Source organism: Sapajus apella, unplaced genomic scaffold (assembly GCF_009761245.1).
Source record: "Sapajus apella isolate SASKATOON/1434 unplaced genomic scaffold, GSC_monkey_1.0 scaffold7, whole genome shotgun sequence".
Classification (NCBI taxonomy): Eukaryota; Metazoa; Chordata; class Mammalia; order Primates; family Cebidae; genus Sapajus; species Sapajus apella.
The window spans coordinates 37,425,366-37,445,698 of record NW_022436947.1 but is presented as its reverse complement, the minus strand read 5'-3'; the positions used below and the strand labels follow the sequence as shown (position 1 = coordinate 37,445,698).

At 40.0% G+C, this 20,333-nt stretch overlaps 1 protein-coding gene across 5 annotated transcripts in view; it reads right to left on the bottom strand.

The window, feature by feature from the left end:
• DNAJC2 (DnaJ heat shock protein family (Hsp40) member C2) overlaps positions 1-20,333 on the bottom strand; it is a 36,073-nt gene that overhangs the window by 14,134 nt on the left and 1,606 nt on the right. For 2 of the 5 annotated variants that reach the window (XM_032276358.1, XM_032276359.1), the window contains exons 2-9: positions 18,914-19,104; positions 14,628-14,703; positions 6,814-6,912; positions 5,707-5,848; positions 3,154-3,234; positions 2,244-2,309; positions 1,355-1,446; positions 1,157-1,278 (exon numbers count right to left, since the gene is read on the bottom strand). In XM_032276358.1, coding sequence (XP_032132249.1) covers positions 1,157-1,278; positions 1,355-1,446; positions 2,244-2,309; positions 3,154-3,234; positions 5,707-5,848; positions 6,814-6,912; positions 14,628-14,703; positions 18,914-19,104 — 869 coding nt within the window. Of the gene's footprint in view, positions 1-1,156; positions 1,279-1,354; positions 1,447-2,243; positions 2,310-3,153; positions 3,235-5,706; positions 5,849-6,489; positions 6,537-6,813; positions 6,913-14,627; positions 14,704-18,913; positions 19,105-20,333 lie in introns of all 5 variants that reach the window. The other 3 variants (XM_032276360.1, XM_032276361.1, XM_032276362.1) reach the window with 2 other exon arrangements.

Here is a 20,333-nt window from a genome sequence, read left to right as displayed (position 1 = left end):
AGCCTCCTGAGTAGCTGGGATTACAGGCACGCGCCACCACGCCCAGCTAATGTTTTGTATTTTTAGTAGAGACGGGGTTTCACCATGTTGACCAGGATGGTCTCGATCTCTTGACCTCGTGATCCACCTGCCTCGGCCTCCCAAAGTGCTGGGATTACAGGCTTGAGCCACCACGCCCGGCCAGGAGACAGAGTTTTGCTCTTTTGCCCAGGCTGGAGTGCAATGGCGCCGTCTCAGCTCACTGCAACCTCCGCCTCCCAGGTTCGAGCGATTCTACTGCCTCAGCTTCCCTAGTAGCTGGGATTACAGGCATGTGCCATCATGCCCAGTTAATTGTTTTGTACTTTTAGTAGAGACAGGGTTTCTCCAAGTTGGTCAGGCTGGTCTTGAACTCCCGACCTTAGGTAATCCTCCCGCCTTGGCCTCCCAAAGTGCTGTGATTACAGGCATCAGCCACTGCGCCCAGCCCAAATCATAGTCTTTTAAAAAAACAGGTATGAGGTCCAGGCGGGGTGGCTCACATCTGTAATCCCAGCACTTCGGGAGGCCGAGGTGGGCGGATCACCTGAGGTCGGGAGTTCGAAACCAGCCAGACCAACTTAGAGAAACCCTGTCACTCCTAAAAATACTAAATTAGCCAGGCATGGTACTGCTTGCCCGTAATCCCAGCTACTCAGGAGGCTGAGGCAGGAGAATCACTTGAACCCGTGAGGTGTAGGTTGTGGTGAGACGAGAACACGCCATTGCACTCCAGCCTAGACAACAAGAGTAAAACTATTCCGGGCGCAGTGGCTCACGCCTGTAATCTCAGCACTTTGGAAGGCTGAAGCGGGCAGATGACCTGAGGTCGGGAGTTCCAGACCAGCCTGACCAACATGGAGAAACCCTGTCTCTACTAAAAATACAAAATTGGCTGGCCATGGTGGCGCATGCCTGTAATCCTAGCTACTTGGGAGGCTGAGGCAGGAGAATCACTTGAACCCGGGAGGCAGAGGTTGTGGTGAGCCGAGATTGCACCATTGCACTCCAGCCTGGGCAACAAGAGTGGAAAAAAAAAAGAACAAAACCCTGTCTCAAAAAAAAAAAAAAAAAAAAAAAGTGAAGATTAACTATTTCATAAACATTTAAAGTCCAGCTTCATCAAATGTCGTCTTACTTTTTCTTTAGCTTCTTGCTCCTTCCGTTTAGCTTCTGCTTTTGCTTTCTTTTCTGCTTCTTTCTTGGCTTTTTCTTCTTCCTTGAACTTTTTTATCCTTGGATCACAGCTATATGCATTGTCTACCAGAAGAAAAAGTTTAATCTCATTTTGAATTTCTAACATTTAGGGGACTTAAAAAAAATCAATTATACTTACCAACTAATGTTCTTATTCTATTCATTTCTTCTTTTTTCCTTTGTGCTCTTGTTGCTCTGTTCTGCTTTTCAATCCATCTCCTCTCATCACGACTATAAAATAGAAAATATTGGAAACAAACTACTGCTTACAGATGTTATGACTGGAAAATGTAATATTTTATGAAATACTTATATGTAAATAACATTCTAGAAGGTTAAAATGCTGTGTCATTACTAACTTTAAACAATCTTTTTTTTTTTTTTTTTTTTGAGACACAGTTTTGCTCTTGTCCCCCAGGGTGTAATACAGTGGCACAATCTCAGCTCATTGCAACCGTCATCTCCCGGGTTCAAGAGATTCTCCTGCCTCAGCCTCTGGAGTAGCTAAAATTACAGGTGCCTGCCACTATGCCTGGCTAATTTTTATATTTTAGTAGAGAGAGGGTTTCTCCATGTCAGCCAGGGTTGTCTTGAACTTCCGACCTCAGGTGATCTGCCCATTTCAGCCTCCCAAAGTGCTGGGATTACAGCGTGCCTGGCCTAAACAGTCCTTCTATTTAATATTAATTGTGGTTATTTTTTGGACATTCAGGTCTAAAGTGTTTCTGTACACATACAGGAAAATCTTAATAAAACCTAGATTAAGCAACTAGAAGAAAAAGATTTTGCTGAATTCAGCTATCTGACATTAGATTCCTTGGCAACTTCTTAAGCATATCCTAACCAATTATTAATCGGGGCCCACCGAGGTTAACTTGTGAGAAAGGATTTCAAAATATTTAAAAATCATTTAAAAAGGATGTACAAGAGAAAATATGAAAGAAAATCTATGTGGCATATTTTTACACCATCACAAATATCAGAGAACCAAATAAATGCCTTCCTTTATTAATGATTTGCATACATACCATTCTGCTTTTTCTTTTTCTTCTTCATCTAAATAAGAAAATTCTCTCCAGGAATCAAAATTATACCTAATATAGACAGAAATAATATACAATCAAGACAGAACAAATGGAAAAAAAAAAATCCTTTTAATCCAGGTGGATGAATTTGTTTTAATGAATACCTTTCCCAACCTTCTAGTATTGAACTAACATTGAGCTCAAGTCTTTTTCTTTTTTTAATGACTGTGTATTTGGTATGAAAATCTAAAATGCACTCATCACTCCATAATCAAAACCACATCTCCCTGCTATCTCTTCTTTGTTAGGTTTCTGGCTTAACCAAGACCTATTTTTAGGTTTTCCTTGCCTTCAATCAATTTTGCTACCTGTTAACTCTGAAGGTAACCCTCACAGTGGTTACGGTCATCTTATCTCCAGTTTGTATCCTCTAAAGGTAAAAGCAATTACAACTGACAGAACTAAATCTTATTTTTGTTCCATGTGTTTTTATGTTTTTGTATTTAGCAGACATTTGATGACAAAATGTAGCACACATAAAATGGCCACTAACTATTGTGCTTATTAAAAATTAGTGAATTATTTACAGAGACAAATACCACTGTTTCCTTCCTCATGAACTAAGTACTATTAGTAGGAAGATAACTAAATCAAAGTGTACTTATTTGTATTCAAATGACTCCCCAATTTTCATTTTTTACTGCTATCATGTGCTTGATAGCTAGGTATCTCATTAATAGAAAACAGTCTGAAAATCTTAAAAGCCTAAATGTCACATAGGCAACAGAATGCTTTTGTTCAGTGAAGGCTCTGCAATTAGCCCATCTCAATTAATTTATAAACAATCAAGTACGTATTGAATATTTTTCCTTTTAAAAAATGACAGCATCATACAAACAGTATATTCACTTACCAGAAAGAATAAAATGCATCTACATCTTCAAATGATGAATTCACATCACCAAGTTTTGGAACATTTTTTTTATTTGACCATCTGAAATATCAAAGGAAATATTCTTAAAATTCTTCAAAAATTCTGTACAAAAGTTCAACAAACAACTTAATTTATTAAAAACAAGTTTTTGCTTATCCCTCTGATTTCCCTTCCCTACAAACTCAACAACTTGAAGATGGAGCTGGAAAGTCAGCAGCGGGGCATGAAACAATGCAGGCATGCGAAAAGTGAGGCCAAAGACAGGGGTGAGAGAAACAACCAAACGGTCTTCTAATCACAGGTCACCTTCAGTTTTATTTAAAAAAATGCCATAGCAGGTACTAGGCAGGCTAGGAAAAATGGCAGCCAGCCCCTTTTGCCAAGCTCCTGTCTCTAAATAGGCAGCACAGCAACAACCTATAGGCCTAGCCCTTTAAAAATCTTAATATTCACAGAGGGAACTAATTTCCACCCATCACCACCACTACCTTCCCCTTAGAGCCAGATTTAGGTTCAGTACTTCATTGATTACCGCTGAAAAGGATCCTCAGGCTGCTACTGATCCATGTTTTCTACTCTGTGAAATCATTACACAGAAAAATATACTATTCCTTTTTACCACCTAAGCACTGTTATAAAACAAATGTGGCCGGGTGCAGTGGCTCATGCCTGTAATCCCAGCATTCTGGGAGGCTGAGGCCAGTGGATCACCTGAGGTCAGCAATTCGAGACCAGCCTGGCCAATACGGTAAAACGCCATCTTTACTAAAAATACACAAATTAACCGGGCGTGGTGGTGGATGCTTGTAATCCCAGCTGCTCAGGAGGCTGAGGCAAGAGAACTACTTTAACCTGGGAGTGAGAGGTTGCAGTTAGCCGAGATTGCGCCACTGCACTCCAGCCTGGGCAACAAAGCAAGACTCTGTCTCAAGAAAGAAAGAAAGAAAAAAAAAACCCAAAAAAACAAAAAATGTGAAATGCATTGGAGAAAGGCTGGAGGAAACGCTCGGCAGCGCCAAACTGCTAATCAAAGTGGTTCTCAAATTTGGCTGCACAGTAGAATCACCTGGGAGCATTAACAATCCCTATAGGAATTCAAACCAATAAATCAGAATCTTTCCAGGTGGAATTCAGGCAACAGGAGTTTTCCCAACTCTCCAGGTAATTCCAATGTGCAGCCAAGATAGGCTTTAGGCGGGCACGGTGGCTCATGCCTGTAATCCAAACACTTTGGAGGCCAAGGTGGGCAGATCACCAGAGGTCAGGAGTTCAAGACCAGCCTGACCAACATGGTGAAACCCCATCTTTATTAAAAAAAAAAAAAAAAAAAAAAGATACGCTTTAAGGGAACCTGCCAATGCAGACAGAAAAAAAGATGTAAAATAATATTGGTGCATGCTATTTTAATACAAACTAATGAAAAAAAATTATGTATGCTTTCATTGTAAATATAAATAATGTTTTGTCAAAGAAGCATTATGATAATCAAATGATCAAATAAAGAACAAAGTCCTTTCTCAACTGACAATGGTCCAAGAGAGTAGTATACCCACTGATAAAGAGGAAACCAAAGAATGGAAAATTATTGTCACCTAAGTATAAGAATCACACTACATAAAGTGAGATACTGTTATTTCTCTCAAACTAAAAAAAAAAAAAAAAAAAAAAAAAAATTTTCTTTGAGATGGAGTCTGGCTCTGTTGCCCAGACTGGAGTGCAACAGTGTGATCTCGGCTCACTGCAACCTCCACCCTGTGGGTTCAAGCGATTCTCCTGTCTCAGCCTCCCAAGTAGCTGGGATAACAGGCATGCACCACCATGCCCAGCTAATTTTTTTTTTCTTTTTTTTTTTTTCGAGACAGAGTCTCACGCTATCGCCCAGGCTGGAGTGCAGTGGCACGATCTGGGCTCACTGCAACCTCTTCCGCCCAGGTTCAAGCAATTCTCCTGCCTCAGCCTCCTGAGTAGCTGGGATTACGGGCGCCAGCCACCCCACCCACCTAATTTTTGTATTTTTAGTAGAGACAGGCTTTCATTATCTTGGCCAGGCTGGTCTTGAACTCTTGACCTCGTGATCCACCTGCCTCGGCCTCCCAAAGTGCTGGGATTATAGGTGTGAGCCACCATGCCCAGCCTGATTTTTGTATTTTTAGTAGAGACGGGGTTTCATCATGTTGGTCGGGCTGATCTCAAACTCCTGACTTCAGGTGATCCACGTGCCTCGGCCTCCAAAGTGCCCTGATTACAGGTGTGAGCCATCACACACAGTTCAAGTAAATTTAAAAGAGAAACCTCCAATAAGTTGCACAGAAATTTCACTATGAAAATGTAGAACTTCTGTTTAGAAAGCAATATAAATGAGAACAATAAGTTCACCAGATGGGCTCAATATTGCAGAGAAGGAGGAGGAGGAAGAGACAGTGGAAATAGTCTGCAAATGAAACTATTACCAGAGGGAAAAAACAGAAACCTGAAAGACTACAAGAAACAAGCCAACAGGGCACTATGATCAAAAGGGATGCCTGAACTCACCTGGAATTCCTTTCAAACACTGGGGAAAACACTTCGAAGAAATTATCCTTTGCTTCACTTTTAGAAGGAACTGAGTTATCAAAAGTAGGATCTACACTGTTAAATGCTCGTCTTTTCACTGGATCAGATAACATTTCATAAGCTGAGAAAAAAATTGTTAAGATCACATCACCATAACTTTACCTATTTTTTTCCTGCAAGAAAACAAGTATCTCCTTCCTTAAAAAGTAAAAGTCATTAATTTTTATATTTGAAAATTTTGTTTGGAGGGTGGGAAGGATTAATTTAGGTAACAACAGCTTTAGCACTACTGGATATAACTGGACTTAACTCCTCCTTTACTTTTCTGGTAGACAAGTGACAAAACAATAAATCACCCACCCTCAACAGAACAGATGACTCCGGGGAAAAAGAAATAGCTAGAAAGTTAATTGTTAGATCCCAAGGTTGTAAAAGATCGAAGGATCTTAGGCTTCTGGAGCACTGTGTAAGAGAACTGGCAAAGAGTAAATTTGAAAGGTGTGCATATAACTTTAAAAATTAGCATCAAAATGTAAAAATCACATTTAAGGAAACATTTAGAAATGGCGGTAACCTACATTAATTTGCTTAGTCATGTCTATGTAAATAGCAATAAGTAGCTGTAGGGTCTGTACTAGGATATAATCAACTTCTTGACTTAAACTAGGCTAGCAAAACATCTGAGGAACAGTTTAGTCCCATAAAGCATCTGAAATGAAAAAAAAAAATCTTAGTATTCTCATCATTAAAAAGAACACTTACATGAATTAACTGTAGGATGAGCTTCTGATAAGAATCACCTGGGAATCCTGTTAAAATGCAGATTTTAATCAGTAGGTTTGGGGCAGGGCCTGAGACTGCATTTCTAAAAAGCTGCCAGGCGTTGCTGATGCTGCTGGCTGGGGAAACCTCACTGTGTGTAGTGAGGCTCTGGGGTGATGATTACAAATAACTTGATGTAACTGAAATGTTTTAAAATGTCAAAGGACAGTTGAATGAACTACAGTATAGGTAAGAAACCAAATCCCAGCAATTAATAAATAACAATTATTATTAGAAATTCCTGACTCTAAAACATTTTCTTACCTTTAGTTATACAAGTGAAGTAGTCATTGTCTCCTTCTTTTATTGGTTCACCAGCTGCTTTCCGTTTGTCTGGGTGATGTTTTAAAACCATTGCTTTATCTACAAAAACCAGTCAGATTTAGATAATTTGTCACTTTAGGCACCAAAACTAAAGATGAGCTGCATATAGACCATTTCTAAAATCATAAGGCTAATTTTAGAATCTTTTTTCCCCACAGTAAAATACATGCTTATTAAATGTGAAAATTATAAAGAAACCGAAATAATTATTTTTTGAGACAGTTTTGCTGTTATTGCCCAGGCTGGAGTGCAAGGGCGCAGTCTTGGCTCACTGCAAACTCCACCTCCCGAGTTCAAGTGACTCTCCTGCCTTAGCCTCCCCAGTATAGGGGATTACAGCCGCCTGCCACCACACCAAGCTAATTTTTTATATTTTTAGTAGAGAGATGGGGTTTCACTATGTTGGCCAGGCTAGTTTAGAACTCTTGACCTCAGGCGATTCACCCATCTCGGCCTCCCAAAGTGCTGGGATTACAGGTGTGAGCCACAACGACCGGCTTTAAATAATTATTTTAAGAATTAGCCATTTAAGAATTAGCCAAAGTGTCCCTACCCAATGACAATGACTGTTAACATTTTGGTGTATTTCTGCATAGATATTTTTGTTTTCTTAAGCATGTGCTTTAAAAAAATTCAGGTGTAGGCTGGGCATGGTGGCTCAAGCTTGCAATCCCAGCATTTTGGAAGTCCGAGCTGGTAGGATCACTTGAGGCCAGGAGTTCAAGACTACCCTCGCCAATACAGAGAAACCACGTTTCTACTAAAAATACAAAAACTAGCTGGGCATGGTGTTGCATGTATGCCTGTGGTCCCAGCTACTTGGGTGGCTCAGACACAAGAATTGCTTGAACCTACGAGGAAGAGGTCAGAGTGAGACAAGATGGTGGCACTCAACTCCAGCCTGGGTGACAGAGAGAATCTGTCTCAAAAAGAAGAAGGAAAAAAAAAAAAAAAAAGAAAAACTCTTCAGGTGTAATTGTATGTACTAAATTATATTCTGCTTTTTTCAGCTTCACATTATAACATTTGCATTTTCCAATGGGCCATTTCCAATACCACATTATTATAAATAATGCCAATTTGAATCATTTAAAATATATGTATTTTCCCTTATTTAGGATTCTTTTGTCTTAGGGTATAGTCACAGAAAGGAACTTTGTGAATAGAAATGGAACAAATTCTTTTCCAAAAGGCTATTTCATACTCCTATGTGAACATCCTTTCACCACAGCCTCAGCCAGAGTTAGGTCTCATTATTTAAAATTTGTGATTATCACTGGTGCTCAACAATTTTTTTGTTTCTTTCATCCTTTCACTGGAAAGAGGAGGGGCTGTCTCAGTTTTTCTTATGACTCTGTGTCACTTTACAATAAATAATGGCTAGCTGTTAACATCTACGGAGCAGTTGACAAGTGCCAGGTCTGTTTACCAGTTAATCTTCTCCATGACCCTATGAGGAAAGTATTATCACTGTCTCCATTTTATAGATTAGGAAGGAAAATGAGGCACAAAGACGTTACGTAGCCATTACCACTGCAACCTGCTCAAATGTGCAGCCAAGTCGGGCTCTAATCCAGACAGCTTGACTTCTCAGCCTGTGTTTATATGCTGCCTCTCCTAATTTCATTATATTTACTGCTATTTTTTTCCCCAACTGTTGTGTTTACACTTATTTTTTTTAAGAAACCATTTAGTCATTTTGTTTAGATTTACTTATTTCTTTTGTAATTTCTTCTAGTATTTATAATACTTCTAGTTTCATTAACATTTCCTATGGTTAGATTGAAAAAATTTTTAGGTCTTTTTACAATTTTAATATAGTCAAGAAAGTATCTAAACTTGTCATTTTTCAAAATCTTACTGTCATTTAATAATCCTTCCCTTTTCCACTGATCAGTGATACCACCTTTATAATAGTAAATTTTACAAGGGCTTTTTCTGGTTACTAATTCTTGCCCTGGGGTTATCTTTAAAATGACCACAGCTTTCTAATATATTTGATGGTTAACCTCCAAAAACTGTATAATTTTTGCTTATTTTTCTTGCATCCAGTCACGTAAATCTCTTCTACTTTTCCAAGCAGATTCTATATTATCTACAATGTATTTGTTTACTTCTTTCCAATAGCTTATTTAATAGCTTAATAAGTTATTTAATAACTTAACTCACTGACCTAAACTCCCAAAATAGCATAAAAAGTAAAAAGCAGGTTGCTTCAACCCTGGATTTTAGGTAATAGCATTAATGCCACATAGCTAGAAGTATGCTAGCTGTAGGCCTGAAATAGTTATTAAAGTAGGAAATTAACTACATTTCTTTTCAAAATTCTTATGAAAAAGGAATGGGTGTTAAATTGTATTCTATGTGCTTTCACTATCTACTTAGAAAATCACATAGATTGAATATTATCTAAGCTATAAATAGTTTTGCTATACTAAAATACTTCCTAAGTTGGATTCCTGAGAGAAACTCTATGTGTTCATGAACACTATTATTATTTTAGTGTACTGTTAAATTCTATTTGTCATTTTTGGTGTTTTTTTTTTTTTTTTTTTTTTTTGAGACAAGGTCTCACTCTGTCACCCAAGCTGGAGCACAGTGGCATGATCTCGGCTCACTGCAGTCTCAATCTCCCAGGCTCAGATGATATTTGACCTCAGCCTCCCAAGTGGCTGGGATTACAGGTGTGCTCCACCATGCCTTGCTAATTTTTTGTAGAGATGGGGTTTTGCCTTGTTGGCCAGGCTAGTCTCAAACTCCCCGGCTCAAGGGATCCTCCCACCTTGGCCTCCCAAAATGCGAGAGTTACAGGCCTGTGGCCACCACGCCTAACCACTATTTTCTCATGATAAAAGTATTTGTACACACTTATGGGGTACATGTGATATTCATATACATTTTTTGAGAGGAGTCTCACTCTGTCATTCAGGCTGGAGTGTAGTGTCGCAATCTCAGCTCACAGCAACCTCAGCTTCCCGGGTTCAAGCAATTGCCCTGCCTCAGCATCCAGAGTAGCTGGGATTATAGGCACTAGCTACCACGCCCAGCTAATTTTTGTATTTTTAGTAGAGATGGGGTTTCGCCAGGTTGGCTAGGGTCGGTCTCAAATTCCTGACCTCAAGTGATCCGTCTGCCTTGGCATCCCTAAGTGCTGGGATTACAGGCGTGAGCCACTGTACCAGGCTTCATTTTGTATGTAATTCATGGTACATGCATAAACCATGTAATGATCAAATCAGGGTATTTGGGTATCCATCAACCTGAGTATTTATTATTTCTATGTGTTGGGAACATTTCAAGTTATCTCTTCTAGCTATTTTGGAATATACAATACATTGTTGTTAACCATAGTCACACTACTCTGCTACAGAACACTGGGGCTTATTCCTTCTAACTGTATGTTTGTATTCACTGACCAACTTTTCTTCATCCCTCTCTCCCCAACACCCTTCCCAGCCTCTGGTATCGATCATCCTATCTACTATCTCCATATCATCTACTTTTTAAACTCCCATTGTTCTCATGAGTGAGAACATGTAATATTTGCCTCTCTGTGCCTAGCTTATTTCACTCAACATAATGACCTCCAGTTCTATCTATGTTATTGCAGACATAATTTCATTCTTTTTTATGGCTGAGTGGTACCCACTGTGTACAAATACATTTTCTTTATCCATTAGTCTGCTGACGGACACTTACGTTGATTCCTTATCTTTGTAATTACAAATAGTGCTGCAATAAGAATATGTGAGTGCAGGTATCTCTTTGACATATGGTTTTCTTTTCCTCTGGATAAATATCCAGTAGTGGGACTGCTGTGCTATACAGTAATTCTATTTTTAATTTTTGGCAATATCTCCATACTGTTTTCCATAGTGTCCATACTAATTTACATGCCTACTAACAGTGTATAAAAATTCCCTTTTCTCGAATTTGCTATTAACATTTTAACTGTTTTTTTTTTTTCTTCATTATGTTAATAGGAATTGTCTATAGGTTTTTTGTTTTTTGTTTTTTTGGCAAGATGGACTTTCGTTCGTTGCCCAAGCTGGAGTGCAATGGTGTGATCTCACTGCAACCTCTGCCTCCCGAGTTCAAGTGATCCTCCTGCCTCAGCCTCCCTAGTAGCTGGGATTACAGGCATCCGCCATCATGCCCAGCTAATTTGTTGTATTTTTAGTAGAGACAGCGTTTCACTATGTTGGTCAGGCTGGCATTGAATTCCTGACCTCAGGCGATTAGTGCTGGGATTACATTACAGGTACCAGCCACTAAGCCCAGCTCTTTAGGTTTTTTCTGAGCTCCTTTGCTAGGTATTTACATACTCATTAAACTTTACAACTTAACAAAATGAATTATTCCAAAAGTTTAAGATTAACTGATTCTCCAATTAAAGAAAATAAATCAAGTTTATATTCAGCATTAGAAGTTTGAATTCTTTAACACTTGAAACAATTCACCTGAAAAATTATCTGGGCCTAAAAATTATTTTTAGGAGGCAATTCTTTGGTAACTTTAATGTTTTTCATCCTTTCTTTTTTTTGGGGGGGGGTAGGACATGGTCTAACTATTGCCCAAGTACAGCGGTGTAATCGTAATCATGACTCGCTGCAGTCCTGACCACCTGGGCTCAAGCGATCCTGCTATCTCAGCCTCCTGAGCAGCTAAGACCACAGGCTTGCACCACTATGCCCAGCTAATTTTTGTATTGTTTGTAGAGATGGGGTTTACCACATTGCTCAAGCTGGTCTTGAACGACAAAGCTCAAGCAATCCAGCCGCCTCAGCCTCCCAAAGTGCTGGGATCACAGACATGAGCCAGCATGACTAGCTCGTTGCGTATTTCGCTATATTTTGAGTAACCCGTATTTAAAGTGCTTGGGACCAGAGGCGTTTGCGATTTCAAATTTTTTTAGATTTTGTAATATCTGCATTATACTTAATAGGTAAGCATCCATTCCAAATCTGAAAATCTAAAATTCTCCAGTGAGCACTTCCTTTGAAGTGTCATAATGACACTCAAAGTTTGGAGCATTTTGGATTTTGGATTTTTGTATTAGTGATGCTCAACTTGTATTTGTTTATTCTTCTTATAAAATCCATTTTGGGATATTGTCTTATTTATTTTCTTCCTACATCTTCCTTTGTGCTATTCTTCTAAACCTCTGAATTGGATTTCCACCTTATTTTTTCCCTCTTTCTAAAAAATTAACATAATAGATTAAGGCAATGAATTTATTTAAGGTACAACTCTAGTTGCCAGTCCTTAAGTTTTGATAAAGCAGTAATCTTACTTTTGTGGAAAAAAAGTCTATTAGCGTAATTTTTATTTCTGTGTAGGCTCAAAAGAATATATTTAATTTCCCAAGTGATTGGGTTTTTTTGGTTTAATCTATCTGATTCAACTGAGATAAAATTTACATAAAATAAACGCTCAGATTTTAAGCATTCATTAAGTTCAATGAGTTTTGACAATTGTATACACTCATGTAACTACTACCCAAAAGAAAATATAGGCCATTTCCATCACCCAAAAAGTTCCCTTAGACCCCTTTCCACTGGGCTCCCATCCTCTACCAACTGAGGCAACCACTTTCTGATACCTGTCACCACGAATTACTTTTGTATGTTCTTGAGCTTCAAGTAGATGTAACTTAGAGAATTGTGTGTGTCTGGCTTCTGTCACTCATGGTCTGAGATTCATCCATGTTTTTCTCTGTATCGGCAATTTGTTCTTTTAAAAATTGCTGATTAGTATTCCACTGTACCAAAATATATAGCAGTTTGCTTATGTATTTCCGTGTTATTAAACATTTGGGTGGTTTCCAGTTTCTGGACATTGTGAGTAGGCTGTTACCAACATTTTTGCAGAAATCTTTCGGCTGGGTGCGGTGGCTCATGCCTGTAATACCAGCACTTTGGGATGCCAAGGAGTAGGTGGATCACTTGAGCTCAGGAGTTCCGGACCAACCTGGCCAACAAGGTGAAGCCCAGTCTCTACAAAAAATACAAAAATTAGCCAGGTATGGTAGCAGGTGCCTGTAATCCCAGCTACTTGGGAGGCTGAGGCAGGAGAATTGCTTGAACCCTGGAGATGGAGGTCGCCGTGAGCCAAGATCTCGTCACTACACTCCACCCTGGACAACAGACCCCCTCTTTGAAAAAAAAAAAAAAGTATCTTAAAAAAAAGAGAGTGACAAGGTCTATGTTGTCCAGGTTGGTCTGGAACTCCTGAGCTCAAGTGATCCTACGGCCTGAGTCTCCCACAATGATAGGATTATACGCATGAATCACCATGCTTGGCCAACAGAAATCTTTTCATGAGCATGTTAAAATTAGTTATTTCAACATATACTGCAAGGGTTCAAGAACTCTGACAAATATTTTTGGGTTTTGAGACAGAGTTTCCCTTTGTCGCCCAGGCTGTAGTGCAACAGTGTGATCTCAGATCACTGTGGCCTCCACCTCTGGGTTCAAATGATTCTCGTGCTTCAGCCTCCTATGTAGCTGGGACTATAGACATGCGCCTCCATGTCTGCCTAATTTTTGTATTTCCAGTAGAGATGGGCTTTTGCCATGTTGGCCACGCTGGTCTCGAACTCCTGATCCCATGTGATACACCCGCCTCAGCCTCCCAAAGTGCTGGGATAACAGGCGAGAGGCACTGAGCCCAGCCAATGCTATTCAAATAATAAAACTGCAAACATCTGTACATGGCAGATGGATTTTTCTGGCATTTATGTATACTGGAATAACCATTTACATGCATTAACATATGCTTTGTCTAAAACCATGCCAGCCTTTAAAGAAATCCAATAATAGGTTTAAAATAATCAGATAAATTCCTTCACTTCGTTAAAAATATTTCCTGTGATTTTCCTAAACGTAAGCAGTAATGGGGATGATTTTGAGCTCATCTGTGATACTAAGTATTGGCTAATTTTTTAGCATAGGCATTCTTATTCAGTCATCTTCTTCCAAGTATAATACTTCCTCTTCTGGACAGGCCCTGACTCCCTACTCCTTTTCCATGTGGCCACAATTTTACTTCCTCTGACCTCAATATCCATTCTCTAGAGTGGAGGGCAGAACATTCTCCTAAGATAAGACAAAATACTGATCACTTTCACCTCTTAGCTCTTTGACTAAACTTTAATCAGTTGAACTAATCATGTGTATAAGAAATTATGTCCACAGGATTGTAAAGGAGAGGATGTTTAGGAGCACTGAGGGATGGTGTTTATAAGGCATATGAAGACTGGGGTCCAACATTCCTCATCCCATGCAAATTTTAACCTCAATGAAAACAACAATGAAACATCAGATAACTTTTCTTGGACAGAAGAGAGGATGACATCTACAAAGTGTGACTTAAGATTACAAAATAACATCGAAAAAGCTAAGTAAAAAGGCAGTTTCCACTAAGTACAACTGCCTATACTTCTAAAGACAGGTGAAGTATTATTTTTTAAAAGCTTGCCATTGGGAGAATATTCTGTATACACACACACACACACACCCCCATCCTAATTTCCTATCCCTAATGGGAAAGCCCATATGTAAAATGGATTGCTTTCTTCTGATTCTGAAGGCAGAGGAGACCATGATGGGTTTTTTTTGTTTTTTGTTATGACAATATAACACATGGTGTTAAATGTAGTTATGGCTGCAGACTATGATACTGTGTACCTTTTACAAAGCACAGCATGTTCCTATACCACATATTTGATTATTTCCAAGTGACTAAGTACTTACGAGCTGCTTTGATCTGTCTCTGTGTAGCCTTGTATCTCACATGGCCAAGTCCAAGAACTGCATAATGATCTTGGTTCTGATAAAAACACAAAAGGGAGTCAAGTTTGAGATGCAGCCAATATATTCCATCCCTATGTTCTGGTACTTTAATACAGCATGTCCCAAAGTGACATTTCATCAGGAGTCCAGTAAGAGATTCTGCATAAAACAGGTTCTATGGTTACATAAAGTTGAGAAATGTGTATTAGGTTGGGTGCCATGGTTCATGCCTGTAATCCAGTGAGGGAAGGTGTTCTCTTTCAGGCCCACAAGGGGGCATAGTTTTAAGGGCAAGAACTTCCCAGTGCCATGTCACCCTCCCATGCCTCTCCATCTGGGAGATTTAACGGTCTCCGTTTTAATTTTCACGGGAGCAGGAAGAATCAAAAGTCAATCACTCCAACGGAAGTTCTAAGGAACTCCTTTCATTAGCCAGGGGTCTTGGAGAAGGTGGGGGTTTCTCCCAGGTTAAAAGTCCTCTTTTTCTACACCCTTTTGGCCTCCATGTTTGGATCCCCTTCCACACACACACTCTATCTTGTGGAAGCTTTCTTTCCTTTTTCTTTCTCTACCTAAATAAATCACTTTCTGCAAACACTTTAGGGTCCGGTATTTACTTTACGAGTACACTGTGCCATGGTCTCCTCTCTCATTCTTTAGAGAGCGAGGGACCAAGAACCTTGGAGAAACGTCCTCTCAGGGGAGCTGAGGACTCCCCTGAACCCCAACACCAGCACTTTGGGAGGCCCAGGTGGAGAATTGCTTAGCCCAGGAGTTTGATAACCAGCCTGGGCCAAGACCCCTGTCTCCACAGAAAAATTTTAAAAAATCAGCTGGGTGGCCGGGCGCGGTGGCTCAAGCCTGTAATCCCAGCACTTTGGGAGGCCGAGGCGGGTGGATCACGAGGTCAAGAGATCGAGACCATCCTGGTCAACATGGTGAAACCCCGTCTCTACTAAAAATACAAAACATTAGCTGGGCATGGTGGTGCGTGCCTGTAATCCCAGCTACTCAGGAGGCTGAGGCAGGAGAATTGCCTGAACCCAGGAGGCGGAGGTTGCGGTGAGCCGAGATCGCGCCATTGCACTCTAGCCTGGGTAACATGAGTGAAACTCCGTCTAACCAGAAAAAAAAAAAAAAAAAAAAAATCAGCTGGGTGTGGTGGTGGTGGTGTGCACTGGTAGTTCCAGCTACTCGGGAGGCTAAAGAGGAGGACTGCCTGAGTCCGGTAAGAAGAGGCTGCAGTGAGCTGTGATCATGCCACTGCACTCCAGGATAGGCAACAAAGCAAGACCCTGTCTTTAAAAAAAAAAAAAGAGATAAATGTGGACTATTTACATAGCCTCCTTGATGAAGCCTAAGAAAGGCTCTGAGAAGTCCTATAACTAGATTTAAAAAAAACCACAGAAACCTGTAAAACCCAGATTTTTCCAAACTTACATGACCAAAGACCCCTTTTTTCTCTTAGCATCTATTGATACCTATTGCCATCCTATGGTACTTATGGCTACATGTTCTTAATTATTCACTTATTATGTCTCTGGAATATAAGTTATGTAGAAGCAGTGATACTGTCTTCTTCAGTACAGTATCCTCAGCACCTAGAACAGTGTCTGACATGGTGTTTGATCTATATTTGATGAATGAAAATAAACTGAACAAGTGAATGAACCCTGCTACCTTGCTGTGATACAATCTACTTCTTTCTAGACCAAAGACCTTTTCCCTCTTGTAGATCTCAACATTCCCGACTTCTGTCTTCTCCCGACTCTGCCTTCTCCTCAAGTTACTATCTCCTCTTATTTTCTTTACTACCCAGCTTTGAAAGAGTATTTTACACTTCGGTTCTACTTGATCACTTCCTAATCAATTCTCATCCACTGCAATCTCCTGCCTTCCCGATGATTTTACTCAAACTGCCTTCAATGAGGACACCGAAACCTTTAGTTTGCCAAATCCAGTGGTTTTTAAAATAATTTTTCATGTTATGTGATTGACCTCTTTCTGAAGCAGTAACACAGGTGAGTCTTTTTCCCTCTTTTGCTTTTTCTTTGAAACAGAGTTTTGCTCTTGCTGCCCAGGCTGGAGTGCAATGGTGCCATCTTGGCTCACTGTAACCTCTACCTCCTGTGTTCAAGCCATTCTCCTGCCTCAGCCTCCAGAGTAGCTGGGATTACAGGCATATGCCTCTGAGCCTGGCTAATTTTGTATTTTTAGTAGAGAGGGGGTTTCATCATGTTGGTCAGGCTGATCCGCCCGCCTTGGCCTCCCAAAGTGCTGGGATTACGGGTGTGAGCCACCATGCCCGAACTCTTTTCTCCTCTTGAGTCTTGCTCCTCCCTTAGTTTCTGGAAAAGTATGGTGCCTGATGTTTAGGAAGTCTTTTTTCAAATAACAAAATGTCTTTTTCTTTGTTTTCTTTCTACTTCTGTCACCTTTCTCAGTATCTTTTGCTGTTTTTTTCCTCTTCCTATCCCATAATATCCATGCTCCTCAATGTTCAGTCTTTTTCTTTTAAAATGGATCAGGTGGTGAGAGAATCAACTAACACTTTCTGAGCACTTATTTTTCTCAGTGCTTTATACATATGCCTTAGCTCCTTCAGTCCTCTAAACAACCAATGACATAAGAACTCTTATTATCCATTATTTGTTTGGCATTTATCATGCAGCAAGTACTAAGTTACGTGCTTTATACGCATCTTTTTTTTTTTTTTGAGACGGAGTTTCACTCATGTTACCCAGGCTGGAGTGCAATGGCGCGATCTCGGCTCACCGCAACCTCCGCCTCCTGGGTTCAGGCAATTCTCCTGCCTCAGCCTCCTGAGTAGCTGGGATTACAGGCACGCACCACCATGCCCAGCTAATTTTTTGTATTTTTTTTTAGTAGAGACGGGGTTTCACCATGTTGACCAGGACGGTCTCGAGCTCTTGACCTCGTGATCCACCCGCCTCGGCCTCCCAAAGTGCTGGGATTACAGGCTTGAGCCACCGCGCCCGGCCTATACGCATCATTTTATTAATCCTCAAGATAATCCTTTGAGCTGTTAACAATGTCACTGTAGCAACATGGGAAATGAGGTACACAGGTATCTGGGAACCTTCCCAAGGTCCCAGTGCACCAAATGGCAGAAGCAGATTTGAATTCAGGTACTCCCATTCCACAGCATACACATTTAACTATTATACAAATACCTATTAAAGCATTATCTATTTGTCTATACTTTTGTCCCTTGGTGATGTCATTCAATTCCTCACAGCAACCACCACTATGTATCAATGACTTCAAAAAGTCTTTAGCTCTAACTCTGTTAAGAGTCACAGACCAATTTCTAACCATCTACTACACAGCTTCACCACTATGGTACCAAAACCTGTCTTCACATAGCCAAACCTGGACACAAACAGCACTTCCCACAAACATTCTTATCCTGCATCCCAGCATTGGATACTGACTTCACACTCTAGCAGGTCACTCAAGCCATAGTGCTGGGGAGGACTTCTGAATACTTCCTGTTCTCTTGTGCCACACAGCCAACGCCAAAGCCTGTCAATTCTACCTCCAAAAAAGGAAAATCTGACCCCTCTTCCTCAAAACCTAGCCACATAGTAAGTTCAAGGATTCAGTCACAGGCCTGCCTTAGTGCACTAGCCCTGTAATAATAAATTATTCACTTCCCCTCCACTTTCTTCCCCGCTTTCAAGCAATTTTCTGTACTGCCAAGGGAATTACTTTTCTAAAATTAGCTAAGAAACTTTTGACGGCTTCTTCCTGTCCCAAAAATAAATTTTAATTCCTTCCTTAGCACAGTATAAAAAGGACACAGCAGAGTTTAGTCTAGAGGCCTTTTAAGGCCTCATTTCTCACCATCATACTGCCAAGTACCCTATCCTACTCATCAATCCCTAAAGAGGCACTACATATTCTTTTACTCCTTTGTGTATCTATTCCTTCTGCCCAGAACACCTTTCTCAGTTCTCTGCTTCACTAGTTACCACTCATCCTTTTAAGACCAGTGCAAACATTATCTTTTCTGTGAACTCTTCCTGGATTTCTCCAGCAGAGATAGTATCTCAAGGCCAGTGCTAACTCACTAAAGGCTTAGTAATGAACAGATGCTAAATTATAGTTATCTTACTGACACATCTTAAAACATGTTTGTTTTTTTTTTAAATGGAAAACTCATAAGAAAATTGCCTATGTCTAACAAAGCATCTGATTGAACAAAATACTCAGATATTAAATACCTTCCAGTCTTTGGGATCGAGTGTTTTCAGCATGGGAAACTCTTCCAACTGCAATTCTTCATCTTCTGATTCCTCAGATAACTCTTTCTTATCCTCCAGTTCCTGAAAAGAGGCAGAAGCATTTCTGTTTCTCCTCTTAACAAAAGCTTCAAACCATCTTCCCACAGGTTCAACTCGACAGAGTGTAGAGGCTGTGATTGAAAGTGTTAAGAGAGGCTTCAATGTATTGCATGGAATAAATCTGTTTCAAGGCAATAAATTTTTTCAGGAAATAAGGTCAAAACAGTGACACCACCAGAATATTCTTTTAAAACCACCAACTAAGAAAATCATTGCCGTCATCCAGTTTACACGTGGGTTAGCAAGAAATTATCCTTTCCTAGTATTTACAGAGTATTTAATCAACCTCTTCCAGTTACCTGACAAAATAAAACTCCGCAGTGTCAACAATAAATCAGTACTTTTCTGGGGATATGAGGGAAAGGCGATGAACAGGAAGAAGTGTTGCAAACTGCTTGACTTTTAGATGAATAATTTTAACAAAACAATAAATAGTGATAATTTGTCACCAAGAACTAGCCTCACCAAAAATAATAAATCTAAAAACAACTCAAACTATCTTTTTTCTTTTCTTTGAGATGGAGTTTTGCTCTTGTTGCCAAGGCTGGAGTCCAGTGGTGCGATCTCGGCTCACTGCAATCTCCACCTCAGCCATTCCAGCAATTCCTCTGCCTCAGCTTCCTAAATTACTGGGATTACAGGCCCCCACCACCATGTCCAGCTAATATTTTTACAGTTTTAGTAGAGATGGGGTTTCGCCATGTTGGCTAGGCTGGTCTTGAACTCCGGACCTCAGGATCCACCCACCTCGGCCTCCCAAAGTGCTGGGATTACAGGTGTGAGCCATGGCACCCAGCCAACTCAAACTATCCTAATTATTAAAATCTTGATATAGCTCTTAAAAATTTTAAGGATTCACTAATTTGTTCTGAAAGCAATTTTCCAAGCAGCAAATGGGGATTTACTAATGCAGTGGAACAAGCTCTCGGTCTGAAACCAGACACTCTGGACAGCGGCTGTGACCTGTAAAATGGGAACAATATCTATCTCATTCAGTTCCCAGGAAGATTGAATGAGATGATAAAACTCTCTGAAATCACAAACTCATAGTAAAGGTATCATCTATTCCTGGGAAGTGGGGGTAAATCACTGTACATGTGTATAGCAGCAATTCAAAAAAGGAAAATCCCTGAACAACTTAATTTTAATTTCATATTCCGTAAGAAAGCAAAAAGTTTTAATCTATCTAGTAATGAATAACTCAGGTGGAAGTTTTCCCTAGGACTTAATGGTCACAGTTTAAAAAGACAACTGACTTTTCACGTTTTAGTTGGTTTGCGTAATTAAGATTTCCTCCACC